An 18,906-nucleotide genomic window follows, 5' to 3' on the forward strand; every position below is an offset into this window, starting at 1 on the left:
AGACGCGCGCGAGCAACCAGATCGTATCGCTCGTAGCGGGCGCTGTATAGCAGCTCGGAATTCCCTATTTGCCGCTCGTTGCGTCGAAATGTCGACGCAACGCACAGAGCTGGCCGATCGAAGCGCTCACCTGGGCCGGCCCGTTACACTTTCCGATTTTGGGAACCTTCTAGAGTTTCTCAGCCGGTTTTTTCTGGTTTGGGGAAATTTCTAGAAGGTTCTTTGAACCGTTTTTTTCTTTTGTCAATTTTTCTGTTTCTTTTTTCTCTTTTTTCTTTCTTTTATTTTCCTTTTCTAATTCTTTTTTCGTTTCCTTTACATTTAAAGTCCATTTTTTTAAAACAAATCAGCTTCCAAATTTTGTTCAGAAACTGAAAAAAATGTTCGTACTTTTAAAATATTTTCAATTTTGTAAAAATTGTCGTGCTTTAAAAAGTTGTTCATAAATTCAAATAATGTTCGCATTTTCAAAAAAAATGTTCAGGCATTTCAAAAATGGTTCTCATTTTCCAAAAATTGTTCGGAATGTTTTTGTTCATTTTTTGGAACTATTCAAATAATGACCGGGAGTTAAAAAATGTTCATGTTTTCAAAAGTTGTTCTTGTTTCCAAATTTTATTCATGTATTCAAAAAATGTTCATGTTTCAAATTTGTTCGGGATTTTTAAAAATTGTTCTACGTTTGAAAATATGTTCTCAAGATTCAAAAAATGTTCGTGCTTTAAAAAATTGTTCGTGATTCCAAGTTTGTTCAATATTTTTCAAAATTGTTCTCTGTGTCAAAATTTGTTCTCAAGATTCAAAAAATGTTTGGGAATTGATAAAAATGTTCCAGCTTTCCAAATTTGTTCACAAATTCAATAGTAGTTCATGTTTTTCAATCTTGTTCACAAATTCAAAGAATGTTCTGGAAGTTTTAAAAATTTAAACATTTTTTCACAAATTCAAGAAATGTTCCCCCTTTTCAAATTTGTTCACATCATCAAAATGTTCCTGTTTTACAAAAAATTGTATGAAAATTCGGAAAATGTTTTTTATTTTGAAGAAAATATTCATAATTTCGAAAAATTCAGTTGTAGGAGGTCGTCGGTACGACCCAATAAATGGACTGTAGTTTTTGGGATTTTTCGCGAATTAATGTTCAAGTGTTGTTTTGGTCATATACGTCTTTAACTTTCGCGCTGCCAAATTGAACATGGGAATGACTAGGTCGCAGTGGTTTGCATGGCAGGCCAAGAACTCTGAAGTCATGTGTTCGAGTAACAGAAATCGCACTATTTTATTTTTCGCGATTTTTCATCTCGGGAACCTGCCGCCGCATGCCACTGTAAATGGGCCGGACCACGCTAGCCGCTCCTGTGCGAAGCGTCGGCACTTTGCCGCAGCGAGCGGCCTATAGGAGCTCCCTAGCAGCTCCCCCTTCCTCGTCGCTCTACTCGCCAGCTCGGATTGAAGAAAGTGTTGCTCGGGGCCCGTCACGAGCTCGCGATACGCAAGCCCATAATTCCTCTTGCCCTCTGTGTCTCAAAAAAAAAAAAAAAACCCTCTTCCCCTCTTCTGCTCCGGCGACTCGCCGATGTCCTTACCGCTATCCGGCCACCGTACCATCCTCCTTCTCATCCTCATCGAGCTCCTAGTGCCGCTCCGGTGCGCGGGGGAGTCGGCGACGTGCCTTGCTGTGTACCGCGAGGGCGGCGCGCCCGCGGTGTACCAGTCCGCGCACTGCCCCCGCTGGACCATCCTCTCCGCCGGCGAGGGGGATGGGGACAAGGGCCCCTCCTCCCCGCAGCCGAGGAGGTGCCATGTGGCGGCTCACCGTGGCCGCCGCCGCTCCCAGGAGGACCGCGCCGTCTGCGCTCTCGGCATCCGCATCCCCTTCATAGGTACCTGCACAACACGGAGTCAGTAAAACAAATCCGCAATTTACACGCGGTGTTGCACTGCAGCTATGAGGTGGAAGGAAGAGGGAGTATTGAGAAATCATGTGCAATTAACCAACTCCCAGGATTGTACTGGCGACCTTGTTTATTAATTAATGCACTTATTATTATGCTTCATGGACTCTGGGCTAGAAATGAGGAACGAAAACAGTATTCTGCTTCTGGTTTACTGGTACTATGATTTTTACTCCTGAATGTTAGTTGGCTTTTCATGTCAGAGAGTGTAGTCACTAAGAAATCGTAAAAATGGGAGTGGGAAGCTGGATATCATGTTGGAAGGATCATAGTAGAAAGGTACCCTGCAGAGTTTATTAGACCTAGAACAGCATCTTTTTCCTACCATTAAGGTTGCATACTGCAAGACTGCGAGTTGGTAAAGTTGATTAGTGCGTCATGACTCATATGTCTAGGGATAACAAGTCGCTATTAGCCTATTACATAGTCAGTCAAACGATCTTGTAGAAATACTTTCTTCAAAAGTGCTTTGGTTATTGTGATTTTATGCTCGATCCTTTAAGATGCACCCGGTTCATTTGTAATCTGATTCTGGCTAACTTGCTATATTGTACAGAGCAAATGAGAATTAAAGAGGTGGATGTCGGAGTGATGGCCATATTTGATGGTCATAATGGAGATGAGGCCAGTGAGATGGCTTCTAAGCTCTTACTGGAGTACTTGTTGCTTCATGTTTATTTTCTTCTTGACGGTATATACTCCATCATATTCAGAAACTCAACCGGAAAGCTGACACATAAGGAAGTTACTATTCTTAACAGTGTTCTTGACCTGTACAAAGAGGATCAGCCCAATCATGGCCAGAGGTTTGTCTTTTATCATGCCCTTTAATCCATGTAAATAGTTCCGGTTGTGTTTACACTATGGAGTTACATCCTGTTTACAGCATGTTGACGATGATTTTGATGTTTCCTTGATCTCAGAATGCTATTAAAGTATTAATGTTCATATGCCACTTTCGAAGAATCTAAACCTTATTTTCAGGGCAATAAAAGTTGTTCATGGTTCTAAAAAAGTGCAGGTCATGTTGGACATCACCCACTATTCTAGATCGATCTTTTCACATGGAAATTCTGAAGGAATCATTATTGAGGGCAGTTCAGGATATTGACCTAACATTCTCCAAGGAAGGTCTCATTTTTGTAAGCTAAATTAAACTTCATTGTGCACGTTCGTAAGAATTGAAAAGAATTATTTGGCATCTGTAATGCAGGAAGCTTTACGAAAAAAATTCAAGTCCGGTTCAACAGCTACTGTGGTCTTGATAGCCGATGGCCAAATCATAACGGCTAATGTGGGAGATTCAAAAGCATTTTTGTGCTCACGAAGTCATGCCCCATACCGCCAAAAGAGTTAGTCTTCTTTCTTTTATTATTTAAATAGCTTACCCAAATGGATGTTGCTTATTCTGGATGTTTAACCACTGATACTTCTGTCCTGTCAACTACTCTCCTACTCTTGCTGGCAAGCATTTTCTTGCATTTTATTTTCTCCCTCCCCCTGTTACCCTGTCTCTCCAGATCCCATACTCTTTCAGTCTCATACATATTACAGATTTATAGGCTATATTTATCTGGGCTGAAAATATCAAGGCATACTACTAATGTTATCCTAATTCCTATCCTCCTTGGATCCATGTTTCTTTGAGCAATGTTTATAATAGAGACACGATTAGCACTGTCTGGTGATCCACATTGCCTCGGTATGGGATTTGACATCCTTGTAGATAATGCTGCAGAAACCAAGTGGCAATCTGGGAGAGTATAGGTGCACCATGACTTTGGCGAAAAAACAAAAATCAAAATCACCATAATATAGCCGAAGTACATATGGTGAGAAATGTTGAAAACGGCACATTTTAGCTTTTAACTGTAACTTTTGAAACTGCCACGTTGCATTGTTCATGTCGTGATGCATCATTATCTCTTGTCTTAGCATGGCCTTCGTTTTAGTACAAGCTTCTCCTCATTAGACATTAGTGCATGCTTTGCTGTTAGGGGGCCTAGCTTTCATCCTTTTATGTGACTACCTGCATGTGCATTAGTCTTAAGACATTGCCTAGCTGGCTGTGTTCAATAATCGTTTTTAATCTTTTCTAGGTAGTGTAGGGTAGTATAGTTTTTCAGTTTTGTTCTTGCTTTTGCTAGTTTCTTTTCCATTTTGGTTGTTAGTTTCGCGCCATCATGGTGCCCCTTCTAATACAAAATGACGTGAATTTTGATGCATGTTCAAGGAAAAACAAATCTGTACTTATAATATCATGGTAGAAAATTTTCTGTTAGGCTACTGAGTAATAATTTAGGCAGGTTGCAGTAACCAAGACCAATATTGGTTCATTTATGGATCAAATCATGAAAGAACTGTGGTAACAAAAATTCTTCACTTCTAGACTTCTAGTTGAACAGGAGATGCTCCAAAATTACACATTTTGCTGCTTCATACAGATAAAACCTTCTGCTTTAATGGTCTCTACATCCTGATCTGCTTGTATGATGACTTGCACTGTGGACTTGTGGAGAAACAATAATCAGAAAGCTTCCATTATCAGGGAAACGGAGAAGAAAGAGAAACTCTAGCAATCATGAGGACTTTGCTTTGGCAAACTATGGTGGACCACTTTACAATGTAAAGGAGTTAACCAGGGACCATCATCCGGATAGAGAGGATGAGAGAAGGCGTGTAGAAGCTGCTGGTGGTTATGTTCTTGAGTGGGCTGGTGTATACCGTGTTAATGGTGAGCTCGCACTATCTCGAGCTATTGGCGACGTGCCTTTTAAACGGTTAGTATGCAATCTATTGAGTTCTTTTTCTCCAATTATGTATAACCTACCAGTTTCCCAAGGTTTTTTAATGTATTGGAGTTTGTATCTTGAAAAATAGAAAAGTTACATATAGCCCTACTGCATTTTATTAAAGAGTAATTTTCACCAAACTGCAAGTATCGTGTGCAAAGTGCAAACTCTCAGAAAACTACGGATTTGGGGATCAATATCAAGAACTATAGATGGTTCAGTTTTATGATTTATCACATAACTGCATGTTGTAGGGTGCACCGAACATTCCATTTGGTCTACTAACTTGGGCCACAAGACAGCCTCTCAAAATAGTGCACCAGTTCCAGGTAACGAGATAAGAGCTGATCAATTGGAATTTACTCATAGAACCGCTGCACGATTCTCTGAGGATGGCTTGTGCACCCAGATGGTCAGACCGCACCGGAAGTCGGTGCACGATGAAAATTGATGTAATTAATCACGGAACCTGTAGTTTGTACATTAAACCTGTCATTCTGTGAGTTATAGTGTTACTTACAGAAAAGATTTAGGATCTTATTGGTTTGGGATGTATCTCTGTTAACTGGAAATATTAACATAAGTTGTTACAGTCCAGCTCGGTATTATGCATGGCACCCCATCCCTGTTCATTAAGAAAGAATGAACTAGTCTTATATCTCCCAGAGTCCTTGCTCTAGTTTGTCTCTACCCCCAGCAGGCACAAGTGTTATTCTTTCTTCAAGTCGTTTCTGTCCAACCTCACTATGACAGATGCTTAACCCCATTACTTACTAGCACACATGGGCAACGTTATTTGATTTGAAGAAATCATAACAAAGCCAAATAAAAGAATGCTCAACATATACAGACAGCATGAAGTGTGCATGCTGAGCTCGCCCAAACTCAACATGCACAGCCTCAACATGACACTCCCCTCACTGGGTTGAATGTGGACGCCTGGACGGCATAGTGAGAACTGAGAAGAGTTCTCAGAAAGCCGAATGGCCACCATTCTGTTCATCGCTTCATTGTCCAGACTCCAGAATTAAGGAACCAACTAACTAAACACCCACTAAGCATTGACCCTAACCAAGGACTGTCCAGTATACTGGGCTCTCAATAACTCTAGACACACATTCTTGTACTTACAAATAGAAAACTTATCAAAGAACTGTACTTACTACTTACTACTTAGTTGTTGATACCTTGTATCAATCACAATGGTAACAAAAATTCACACCATCGTCATAGTTTTATCTTGGTCCCCAGCTGTTCAGCTCCATTTTTGGCCTGGTACCCATTATGCTCTGGACTTACTTGCACAGTTGCTTCCAGCGATGGAGCTAGCAGTATAGCATTGAGGTCAGCTGACCCCAAATAAATTCGGGGAATCCTATGGTAAACCACTATTCCTCCATAGAGAACTAGAGTTGAACCCATGGCATAAATGAAGGTGCCCCACTACAACTCTTGGTTGGCGTCGTCCCTGGACGCTTCCTCAGTTCCCCTCCCTCCAAGTGCCCCGCCACTGGCTCCAGGCTACTGGTGCCATGAGGATATCTCTGTCCTATGCCCCTTACATGCAATGATGTGACACCCACATCCCGGCTTCGCTGCGCTGGTGGTGCACCGATGCCACGTGGAGGTCGGCAACTAGTGCATGGTGATTCCAGAGTTGCAGTATGTGCAGGGTCAGTTGAGGCAGAGGGTGAGGGTAAGGCCTCAGGGTTGGGAGGAGACATGATGGTGATTAGGGCCTGGTGGTGAGATAGTCATCCGATTTAGGTTAGGGACTGGGAAGGGGAGTGGAGAGCAAACGAGGAACACCAACTTGAAGTTGAGATCTTGTGGAGCAAGGCACTGGGGCTTCATGTTACAAGTGAGATGCAGGGATGGCCCATCTGTCGCCATAGGATGGGTAGGGAGAGACCAACCTGAGACAGAAGGGTGATTAAACTTTTTTACAACAGAAGAGATGTTCTACTAGATCCCAAGGCAATCTGCAATGAAATCGATGAAAATATCAAGCCAGTGAGAGGAGCATTTGCAGATTAACGATTAGAATATTGAGACAGCCAGAATATCATGGCATAGAATTATTTGATACTACCTCTGTAACTTAATATAGGACTTATTTTGACACTATGACAGTGTCAAAAAACGTCTTATATGAAGTTACAGAGGGAGTATATCGCTGTTTGTAGATAGCCCATGCGGAAGTTTCAGATTCAGATGACTAAGAATTTATGTCTGGCTTGTTGAATGTGACGTTTTGATGTTCAAAACTCTCTCTCTGTTCCTTGATATGTTAGTTGCATGGACATGCTGAATTGTTCTGGCTCATTGTTCTTGTAGGTATGGTGTAATATCCACACCTGAACTGACAGGGTGGCAGCTTCTGTCAGCAAACGATAGCTTTCTTATTGCCTCCTCTGATGGTGTCTTTGAGAAAATGAGTATGCAAGATGTTTGCGACATGATGCTGTATGCGAAATATGGTGTTAACCAGGATTTTGAACCCCTTGCTGTCGTGCAACAGAATTTGGCGGATTTTATAGTTCATCTTGCTTTACAGAAAGGCACAACAGACAATGTAGCAGCTGTGGTTGTTCCATTGGGATCTCCTAGTAGCTCTGGAGCTAGAATAGAAGATTGGCACCATCTTGAAGAAAATTCAGTGACATCTGTTTTGCCTTTACAGACCATTCCATACCAACACAAGTCAGGTAGGCTTAGTCTCTGATTACTTATATTTGTTAATTGCAACTACTCTGTAATTTGTATGTTGCAATTTTATTTGAAAGCATTTGTATTTTGTTTGACTTTAATCATAACAGAACTGTAATTTCACCCACCGATTGCAGATGACTAATAAAGTAATAATTTGCTAATTCGTGCATTTTCTTATCAGTTTGGTTCAAGTTTCCTTTCAATCTTAAGCTGATTGATGTTTGCATGTTAGTCAGTTCCCTGTTATTATTATGTTGGGCACCCTAAATAGGTGTGCTGAAATATTCATAGGAGGGCCACGTTTTTTAAGGGGAAACATGACTCCTTGTTCTATGATGTTATCCTCTTCTTTTGCTGCCCTGTTGCTACATTCTGTTTTATCCAAGTGATTGTTTGTTATTGAAGTGATTGTTTGATATATAAGTACACATAACTGGATTGATTCTGTGAATCTAAAGTTCTAATTTAGTTAACTTGCATTGACCATTAGCCTACCCATCAAATTTCGTTGTTTCACTTTCTGCACTCAAAGGTAGTTCAATGTCTCCTATGAAGTCTTTCTCTGTCCGTATTTACTTTTGTTGACATGTATTTCAATGTATTTGCAGACGATGGAGTTAGTTCAGCTGTTATTGAAATGGAGTATTTCAAGCGCTCATTGGCAAAGTTCCAGAGATTCTTGGTAAGTGGGAAATATATTATGTCACTGTTTGCCCTGAAAGTTAGATATTACCAATTAAAACAAAGAGAATTTACATTCCATGTGCGGTGTGAATGGAAACTATGTTTCACTTAGCATGTTAGTGTTCTGCATGAACTTGGAATTCTTTGACAAGAAAGCCCTATCTTCATTCATACTTTCCTTTATTAAGCTACATGTTCAATGTCTGTTGGAGTTTATTGTGGAATCTTTTATGCCATTAATTGTATTTCTGCCTGCTCTGAATTAGGTTGATGCAAAGCTTAAGAGACTCGGTTGTTTCTACTTATCTGAGAGTCTTGATGAAGACATGGACTTTATATTTAGGGTACCCAAGGACTATCAGCATGAAGGAGTCCATGACTTCAATCACATGGCAACTGAAAATGTGTTATCTTCTGATGGTGAGTTACCTTTTTCAGGGATGCATCTTTTTTTGGTAACAAGGTCATTTTTTTTCCTTTTCTTTCTAGGGTTTTAGCTTGTTGGAGGGTGTAGTCTTATTTCAATGGCTTAGTAATCCTTCTTTAAGACTTGATAGTTGTACATATTGATTTGGGCATGTTTGAGTTTTTTTTTAAAATTCGTTTCTATACATTTGATTTTTGATCTTAGACTTTGGGTACCTGAGATAGACGTGGATTTGTAATGTGATGCTTGCTTGCTCATGCCCTCAGTTGTAAATTTTTTCTACATTGGGGTACAGGAAATCTTGAAAAATACAAGGACAGAAACTTTTGCTGGCACCTTGTCCATCAAGATGATGAAATGGGACGGTGTACTAGTCCTGAAGGGTTTGCAAATTATTTTGGCTTGCTTAATTCTGTCTCACATAATGGAAACAGATCAAGCAGTTCACATGCATTTGGCTATAAGATAGCTGACATCAGGTACCATTTCTATTGTTGAGCATCTTCCTGAGTACCCTTTCAGCATATTTGAATAACAACCTGTAGATGTTTGCTGAAGTTTAGATTATTTGGTTTAATTGCTTTTTAATCGTCATCCTTCATGTGAAAAGTGATATTATTATATTTCTTACTGGTAGAGTTTATGCCAGTCAAACTTCCCCCCGAAATCACTTATACATATATTATCTTGTTGTACTTTTGCTTTCAAGTTTTAGGTGATAACGAGTGCAATACATCTATTACTTTTCCAAATGAAGAACCACACGTAAGTGGTAATTGAGCAGAAAGATATTACTTTATACTCCCTCCACCCCGAATTAGTTGTCTTAGATTTGTCTAGATACAGACGTATCTAGACACGTTTTAGTGTTAGATACATCCATATCTAGACAAATCTAAGACAACTAATTTGGGATGGAGGTAATAGTTTATATTCTGATTATCGCTGTATTTCATTCATGAATGTACCATTAGTGAAATGATGGAAGAGTTGTTTGTGGCACAATTTATTGGTCAGGTGAGGTGTCAGGTCAGGTGTAAGGGCATAGTTCGAGAAGAGCTGCTGGAGATAGTTTTTTTTTCCTTTGAAACCATTTTCCTCGCATCAAGTTGCATATAATCATTTTCATGGTAATAGTTCAAGTCATGTATACATAAGCATGAGCTTTTCCTTTTTGTAATGATAATTAGGTACAAGCTGAAGAGAAGATTTGATCGCGGTTCATATGGTGAAGTCTGGTTGGCATTTCGTTGGAACTGCTCTGATGATGTAGATGTACATAAAGATCCTTCCCACTTTAGCACTATACTTACACCAGACTCATATAATTGCACAAGTTCAAACACAGCATCGTCATCTGATGAAAATCATGGCTCAGACATGATAGATGGTGATTTATTCATATTGAAGCGCATAATGGTAAGCCCACTATTCTTTCCAATGAACTATCTGCCATTCTGTCATGTGCTCCCATTATCTAGTTTTAGAGGTACAGTGATTGATCCTACTTGATGTATTTTGATTCACGCTGCGGTAGCTGGTAAGTGCTAGGAGCCACTAATCTGCTGAATGTTTGATGTTCATGCATATATTAGTTTTCACCGAATGCTGGGTTTTGACATTCTTGCTGTGGTTCAAATGATCATATTGGGCATAATGACCATATCGGGCATCTTTGGCATTTCGAAATTTTCCGCCAATGCATAAAAAAGGGCAGCGCGGTGCACGTAGCTCCCGCTTGCGCAAGGTCTGGGGAAGGGTCCGACCACTTTTCCGCCATTGCATGTGATACATTTAAGAGCAACATTCTCCTTACCCTACAATAAGTAAGATTCTTGAAAAGCTTTATTGTCCTATCTCTGTCTTGACTCTGGTGCTTGGAAACTGCAGGTGGAAAGAGGAAATGCTGCTTACTTGAGTGGATTGCGGGAGAAGTATTTTGGAGAATTATTTTCAAATGCTTCAAAAACCCTTGAAGTTTTGTCAAGGATGGAATCATCATCTGCAACGTTTCCGATGGACATGCAATTCATTGAGTATACCTTTCCAGAACAGAACATCTCAGCTGTTGAAGAATCACTGAAGCATGTGGCTAGGTTTATAGAATCTTTTGAATCAGAATCAAGGGAAATATGGCTTGTGTACCGCAATGAAGGCCGCTCATTGTCAAAATTGTTATATGCTGCTGAAGAAACAAAGTTAGTTACTGGTGATGATACTGAGAGGGTCAGATATATTCAAGTTCTGCAACCATCAAAGTGGTGGTATTGGTTAAGGACTACTAAAGCTGGGCAAACGCAAATGCAAAACCTCTTATGGCAACTGGTATGCTTATTCTAATCTTTATAGTCCTGTAAACGAATGTCACGGCTGCCCCTTTAGGTGCTTCTCACATAGTTTATTGTGGTTTTAGTCATTGTGAAATCCTATATACCTAAATAGTTCATCCTCATTATCTCTATTATCTTAACATGCACATATGCCACCTCATCAAAGGCCCACCACAACATGCATGAGGAAAAAAATTCCATTATTAGTTGATCCCATGCACATATCCCCCTCATCACACATGCCACCCCATTAAAGGCGCACTCAACATGCATGGTAAAAAGTTTTCCATTATGTTATGCCACTTAAATTGAAAGTATTTTTTGACTACACAATAATCAAATACTCCTTCCGTCCCATAATATAAGATGTTATTACAACCAATGTACTCATACATTGGTTGTAATAACATCTTATATTATGGGACAGAGGGAGTACAATATATAATATTCATTTTTAGTTTTAGTTCATATATTATTATTTCAACTATGCATGTTTCATACAATCATATTACTAAAATATATTGCAATCAATTCCTGTAGCAATGCGCGGGGTATTCTCTAGTTTTAAATAAGTTAACCAGCATTCTCACATAGGTCGTTGTATTTTTTTTTACCTCTCTTTAATTAAAAAAGGAAGACATAATTTTTAGGGTGCTGGCTTGTTTTTTATGATTTCATACTTAGTAGATTAATATACATTTCTATTCTTGCTTCTTGTTTCAGCTGATGGGTCTGAAGGCATGTCATGATCGTAACATCACTCACAGGGATATTAAACCTGGTAAAAATTCCATTGACTTCTACTCTTTAGTTCCTTACCACACTAATTGAGCCGAACATAGTCCCCCATCTTCCCATCATTTTTTCCAGACATATTCTATCAACTAGTTGTGTTAACATGCTTTGTGTTATGCCTTGGTAGAGAACATGATCATCTGCTTTGAGGATTTGAAGACGGGAAAATGTTTAAGAGAGATTCCATCTGAAGCAACGGAAAACAAGCTGAACATGTAAGAACTAAGATGTTCTATGAGATGTACCTCTTACAGTTAGGTTGAGTTTATTTATCTTCTACTTGGAGATTTCACTTTTCTTGATAGTTGGATGACAAAATTCTAACGACATTCGGATAGCTGAAATGAGTGTTATAGGCGTGTATGCAGGTTCCACATGAGTTTTTCAAGCACCCTACTTTTTATAGAAATATTACCAAGTAGTCAAAGTGGATAACAGTAGTACAATGTTTATAAGAAATTCACCTCACATGTACAGTAGTCTAGCTCTACCAGCCCTAAAGAATACATTGGCCAAGTTTTCCCGAACAAACAATAATGTTCTTCATTTCTGTTTCTCATTTGCCAACAAGTCGCTAAAGGGACCAGTGTAGAGAAAGTTAAATTATATGACATATACCACCACATGGCTTGAAGTGGTGTGCTCTTGCTAGGTGAACTTCAGTTCTAACTTGAGATATTAATACTCAAACTGTGATATGGTCAACTGTCATGTTTGCACATATAAAAATGTTAGCAGGGTGTTGCATACTTCTGGCACTACTTACTGACTTCTTATATGCAGGCGTCTTATTGATTTCGGCAGTGCCATTGATGATTTCACTTTGAAGCATCTTTATGGCTCAGGGCCTACTCGGTGTGTGATAATTTTCTCCCTATTATCATTTATCAGAGCATACATTTATGAGGTTGTTGGGTTTAGGTACTGAACACTTATTTATTTTTATTTTTTGGATGTTGCAGTTTGAAAATCGTCATCACTTCTTAATTAGGTTGCATGTACACTTTAGTGCTTCAAGACCTTGCTGTAAATGTTAGATTCATTTTGGACATAGATCTTACAATCCAATATGTGAAAATATGACCTTTTGTTTCTATAAGTTCTTTTGGAACTGAATGTATCTTTAAGAGTTCAATGAACTAATCCATGATATATTTTTCGAACAGTTCTACACGCTGGTTACAAAGTTGAAGCACGTGAACTGTATGACGTGCAGGATTTATGAATTTGTTAACTAGTAGTTTTTAATTTTAGATTTTTTTTCAAGTAATTTCTTTATTTTCTCATCATGTTTATGCCAATGGTTAATTTTTAGAGTAGGTTCTTGTGCCAACTTGCATGATTTTCCTCTTAATGGACATGTTCAGTGCCGAACTGCAACATTTTGTTTCTCGAAAAAGGTGTTTTTCCATGTTAAGTACTTTGGACATTATCTGGCCGTCAATTTACTGTCCAGTATTCTTTTAGCAGTTGCAGAAGGCTATACTCTACACTGTCCAACATGCTTGTTCTTGAAGAAGACTGCATGATCCTGCTTTCTTTTATTTCATTCCATTCTAATCCTAGTTTTGAACTCAATTCTAGGTCTGAGCAGACTTTTGAATACACTCCTCCAGAGGCACTCCTTAATTCAAGCTGGTTTCAGGGATCAAAAAGTGCAAGACTAAAGTATGTCTCTGTCCATTTGTTTTGCTTCTGCAAATGCTTCCCTGTGCCACCATTGTCAGCACAACCGCACTGAAAGTCATCGATATTCTCATTTTGTTGTTTACAGATATGATATCTGGAGTGTTGGAGTTGTCATGCTGGAGTTGATAGTTGGTTCTCCACATGTTTTCCAGATAAGTGACCGTGCACGTATTTTAATGGATCAACGCCTTGAAGGGTGGAGTGAGGAAACAAAGGAGCTTGCATACAAGTGAGACACTGTTTTGGTTTTTGATGTGTGAGTTATGAAGTACATTTTCTGTTCCTAGATTAACGAAGCTGGTATAGTTTGCAACTTGATTCTCATACCAATCCTAAGAAATCAAATGTGTTCATTGTGAATGAAATAATACAAACATCATTTAGGCTCATGGAACAAACCAATGCTGTAAGCCAACATAAGAAATTGATGCTCTAAGCTAAAGTGAGTGATTAATAGCAGAATTCAGATTTTTTCTGGAAATTCGACCTTCGACACAGAAAAACTACAAAAAAAATGGTTTTCTAACAATATATAGCATCTTAGCTAAATGTCTTTTTATATTATCAGCATGTTGTTGCCGCCCTAAACCCTAGCCTGCCCTAGCTCTACCTCTCTCTCTCTATGCACCTCGCTCCCACCCTCTAGCACAAACCGAGAAGGAGGAAGGAGGAAGGAGACAGAGGACACGAAAGTTATCCCAGCGCACGAACGCCGCTGCCGCAACCACGGCTATTCCCTCGAGCACGAACTCGACCACATCTGTTACAAGGTACACAAGGGGGTCTTATACCCTGGGCCACGTCCGGGCACGCACCCACGCCCCAGTCCACGTCGAGCGCCCGGTCCGGCCCGCTCTGCCCGCGCCCGCGACATACACGCACACGTCCGGGTCGCGGCGAGCCCGCCTAGGACCAGCTCCACGCACCCCCTAAACTCGCTAACAGAACGCGCACACACACACACGCCTACGGTGTACTCCTGCACGATCATCACATGCACCACACGCACATGTTTGCCGCGGACCTGACGCGCCCGACACTTCACCCCCTAAGCCGTTGGATCCGTCCGACGTGCCGCCGCGACTTATTTGCCCGACACTTCACCCCCTAAGCCGCGGCTCAGAGCAGGCCGCCGTCCTCGACACCGGCGTCTACCATCATCGCGTGCTCCGACGCCTGCGCCTTCCGCAGCCGGGGGCACTCCCGCTTGAAATGGCCACGCTCGCCGCACTTGTAGCAGCGGCCGCACCTGTTGCCGCCGTTGCTCGACGCCACGCTCCGCCTGTCGTCGTCGTCCCGAGCTCCGCCATGCTGCCGCTCTCGTGCCCGCCATTGTGCCGCCGTGAACATGAGCTAGCCGTCCGCCCGCTCGCCGCCCGCCTGTCCACGCCATCGCAGCCGCTCGTCGAACGCCTTCAGACGACCCAGCGCTTCCTCGAACGCCATCGTCGATACGTCGCAGAACTGCTCGATCCCGGCCACCGCCACGTACAGGCGGTCAGGCACGGAGTCGAGCATCTTATTCACCAGCGCAGCGTCCTCCAGCGTCGATTCGAGCCCCGCAAAGCGCGCTGCCATGCCACCAAGCTTGTCGGCGAACCCATCCAGCGTGTCACCCTCCGCCATGCGCAGCAGCTCGAACTCCTCGCGGAGAGTGCCCAGCCGCGCCGCCCGGACTCGATCCGCGCCGACGAACCGCGCCTTCAGGCTGGCCCAAACCTTAGCCGCCGTCTTCTTGGACGCCACCTGCAGCAGAAGATCCTCCGCCAGCGCCCCGAGCAGATACGCCCGCACCGGCTTGTCCTTGGCGATCATCGCCGCCGCCGCGTCCTCCGGCAGCACCACCGCCCCCACAGCCCAGCGGCGTCGAGGTTTGCCTCGACCTTGATCGCCCACGTGGTGTAATTATCACCAGTGAGCATCGGCACCGGCTGCGGCAGCGAGCTGCCCGCTCCACCGGCGTACGGCACAAGCGACATCGCCATCAAGCTCCTCCCACAACGAGGCTCTGATGCCAATTGTTGTTGCCGCCCGAAACCCTAGCCTGCCCTAGCTCTACACCTCTCTCTATGCACCTCGCTCCCACCCTCTGGCACAAACCGAGGAGGAAGAAGATGGAGGAGACACGAGGACACGAGAGTTATCCCGGCGCACGAACGCCGCCGCCGCAACCACGATTATTCCCTCGAGCACGAACTCGACCACATCTGTTACAAGGTACACAAGGGGGTCTTATACCCTGGGCCACGTCCGGGCATGCACCCACGCCCCAGTCCACGTCGAGCGCCCGGTCCGGCCATCTCTGCCCGCGCCCGTGACATGCACGCACACGTCTGGGTCGCGGCGAGCCCGCCTAGGACCAGCTCCACGCACCCCCTAGACTCGCTAACAGAACGCGCACACACACACATGCCTACGGTGTACTCCTGCACGATCACCCCGTGCACCACACGCACACGTTTGAGGCGGACCCGACGCGCCCGACACGCCCCGCGCGCGCCCATACACGCGCTGGACGCGTCCGACGTGCCGCGGCGGCTTATTTGCCCAACACATGTCACAGTGCCATAATACAATTTGTCTGTTTTGGGGCACTGCTGAACCATTAGTGTCAACTTGCTTGATTATTTGAATTATGGTGATTCCAAATTATCTGTGCAGTATTATTTTTCCTGGTAAATGCTGTGGAGTATTGAGACGTAGCGTTTCTTCTATCTTGTTATGATGTTAGGTTGAGGTCTTACATGGAACTGTGCATTTTAGTACCGGGGATTTCTACGCAGCAGCAAGGCAGCATTAATTCCGAACGGGTTAGTACAACAACTACATTATCTATTGATTAACTTGTAATGATCGTGTGCATTATATGCCATTCTCTTCCAAAAATGTCACATAAATGCCTGTGTTCACATAGTTGTTGAGGACGGCAAAATTCAGAAAGCTATATTTTTGGCAGAGATTTTTTTTCCAGGAAATGCACAGATCTGCATATACATCCTTTATTATTCCCTGCATCGACCTATTCTGTCATTATTAGTTTATTACTATGCTTTAAGCTTCCACATCACCTGATTCCTTCTTTCCTTTTCATTACTTAAGGGCCACGGCGGGTTAGCTTCTTGGAAATGCTCTGAAGAATCATTTGCCCGTCAAGTGAAAATCCTAGACCCTCTTAAAATGGGGTTGGTATTTTATTCTTCTTATCACCATTTTCTGCAGACCCCGATTATTCAGTTCCTCATATCTAATTGTACCACATTGCTAACGTATTCCAGCTTTCCTAATTTGTGGGCATTGCGACTAGCGCGCCAGCTACTAGTGTGGCATCATGTAAGTGTCTTGAACCCAGTTCTGCAAAAGAGGCATTTTGTACCCTTTGTTTCAATAGAATCTGGCTATTACGAATGCGTGATGTGGAATAGTTGCTACATGATGTGAAAAATCGTAGCAGTTATGCAATATCTCCGTCAGGAAAATTCAATTACTATGCATGTAGGTAATAAACCTCACTTGGGGCAGTATTCTGTTATCTGTAACAAAGATTCTGTGCCTAATGTTGTCTAAGTTCTAATACCTCTTATCCTGATAGGAGTTGTTTTAACTGTGGTCCCACACCCAGGTCTCAATTGAACAAAAAGATGAAGATTTATCACAGCAATTAGTGGACATAATGTGCAGTTGTGTATAATAAGGCACTGGTTAGGCTATGGCTGTCCCATTTTCGGTCCTGTGCGTCCTTAAACCATAATGTGGCCATCCATGTCTTGTTATTGAATTTGACCGATTTAAACAATAATGCAGTTCTTAGTGTGACTTTAACATTTTCTTCGTTTCCATTGATTTAACATGCAATAAATTACCTGTCTCCCAGGAGGACCGTCTAAGCGTTGATGAAGCATTGAACCATCCGTACTTCCAAGAGCCACCATAATCGATAGTCCATGAATAGACCACGAAGAGATGTAATCAGACAACCTTCAATAGGTCTTTCAGGTTTAACTAGCTTCGTTTGGCAAGGTTGTTCAACGGAATCATGAATCCTGCCCATCAGATGCTGTAAATATCACACAGTGCAATGCAACGTAGGCAGAGAAAGATTGTTGGAAGGTGGAGAAACACTTGTATAGTTAGATCCAAAATGAATGGAAGGAAGAAGGTGCATTTCAGGACTTTCAGCTGTTCCGCAGATATGTGCTTTTAAGACATGACTGGCGAGCTTCAACCATGCCACAGCGTGATCCATTAACGGTTGCATCAGGAGTACTACTTGTTGTGGAACGTATAGTATACTGAGCTCACTAGTTGTTTGGATCACAAAGTGGAAGCACTGGAACATATAACAGAAAATAAAAATATATCGTTTTAGTTTTTCTCGTGCTGCTTGTATGGGGTCGTGTATTTATTTGGCATTGTATCAACTTCTTGATGAATTTACATGTAGATCTCTTGCATAGTTCGAAGAAAAAAGAAAAGCAGAGGAGCTTTAGTAGCAACATCATCGCATATGCTGACCAAAGCTTGAGCTTCTTGTAACAGCCCATGACCAGCACTTACGTTAGATATTGATTGTACATCATGTGCATCTCATAAGCATCATATGGCATTTTATTAAGGATTAGTTTTGATATATTTTACTAAACTAAGCTCTGTTTTTATTTGCCATTATATTAAACGGTGAATAACTAAACTCCCTTTGCTTTCAGTGTTCTACACTTAGCCCCACCTCCAAACCTTGCACACGGTTTCATGTAATATTTGGGAGCTACCCAGATTATAAATTATTTCATGATTTTGTCCCTCCTCTAACACCTAGCCTTAGTTTAACTCCGCCTATGTGTTTCGACACTGTCGGTCCCAAGCTCGGGTAAGGAGAGGGGGCTGTGATAGGCCTCGCGAGCCAATTTCAAAACTCAACCGCTTTTATGGAGATGAAACCCAAAAGAACATCGTTGGGGTGTAACCATCTGAGCGGCATGCCATATCGGAATCCAGGTGTGGTGTTAAATGGGCGATAAGTGAGCAAGGATCAGATCGTCATATCCTTTGTGGTGCGCTACATGGATGCCCAGGTGTAGTGAAAAATGAGTAATTGACTCGACGAGTGCGAAGGGTGAGGAAGCTAGCCGAGCCTATTAGGGTTCGCTTAGGTAGTTGGAACGTAGGGTGTAAATTAGGAGAGCTAGTTGATACAACAATGGGGAGAGGTGTTGATAACTTGATATCATATGCGCCCAAGAAACCAAATAGAGGGGACAAAAGTCGGAGTAGGTGGAGGATACCGACTTTAAGATGTGATACACGGGAACAACTACAAACAGAAATGAAGTAGGCATCTTGATCAATAAGAGCCTCAAGTATGGAGTGGTGGACGTCAAGAGGCAAGGGGAGCGAATTATCCTTGTCAAGCTGGTAGTTGGGGACTTAGTTCTCAATGTTATCAACACGTATACCCCGCAATTAGGCCACAATGAGAGCACCAAAAGGGAGTAACAATGATGTCCAAAAGACTGTTAAGGAGAACA

At 42.2% G+C, this 18,906-nt stretch overlaps 1 protein-coding gene across 2 annotated transcripts; it reads left to right on the top strand.

The window, feature by feature from the left end:
• The first annotated feature begins 1,492 nt into the window (after positions 1 to 1,492).
• Positions 1,493 to 17,873, top strand: LOC123156514 (uncharacterized). Of its 2 annotated transcripts, none has more exons than XM_044574630.1 (20): positions 1,493 to 1,883; positions 2,512 to 2,761; positions 2,977 to 3,086; positions 3,173 to 3,307; positions 4,504 to 4,735; positions 7,085 to 7,455; positions 8,068 to 8,141; positions 8,410 to 8,563; positions 8,866 to 9,049; positions 9,761 to 9,989; positions 10,461 to 10,895; positions 11,624 to 11,681; positions 11,823 to 11,910; positions 12,479 to 12,616; positions 13,280 to 13,363; positions 13,470 to 13,613; positions 16,116 to 16,194; positions 16,484 to 16,566; positions 16,660 to 16,714; positions 17,256 to 17,873. In XM_044574630.1, exons 1-20 carry the CDS (start codon positions 1,577 to 1,579, stop codon positions 17,313 to 17,315), a joined length of 3,270 nt encoding a protein of 1,089 aa, XP_044430565.1. In that variant the 5' UTR covers positions 1,493 to 1,576; the 3' UTR covers positions 17,316 to 17,873. The 2 variants fall into 2 exon arrangements, with proteins under 2 accessions (XP_044430565.1, XP_044430566.1); XM_044574631.1 differs by having other exon boundaries at positions 1,495 to 1,883; positions 12,479 to 12,550.
• Positions 17,874 to 18,906: the final 1,033 nt, after the last annotated feature.

This window comes from Triticum aestivum, chromosome 7B, assembly GCF_018294505.1.
Source record: "Triticum aestivum cultivar Chinese Spring chromosome 7B, IWGSC CS RefSeq v2.1, whole genome shotgun sequence".
Taxonomy (NCBI): Eukaryota; Viridiplantae; Streptophyta; class Magnoliopsida; order Poales; family Poaceae; genus Triticum; species Triticum aestivum.

What these genes read in the sequence shown, in the direction of transcription:
- LOC123156514 (XM_044574630.1), top strand. Translation starts at nt 1,577, where the DNA reads ATGTCCTTACCGCTATCCGGCCACCGTACCATCCTCCTTCTCATCCTC. An exon ending in TCATATTGAAGCGCATAATG is followed by an intron (nt 9,990 to 10,460) that starts GTAAGCCCACTA and finishes TGGAAACTGCAG; the next exon opens with GTGGAAAGAGGAAATGCTGC. An exon ending in AAAACCTCTTATGGCAACTG is followed by an intron (nt 10,896 to 11,623) that starts GTATGCTTATTC and finishes TTCTTGTTTCAG; the next exon opens with CTGATGGGTCTGAAGGCATG.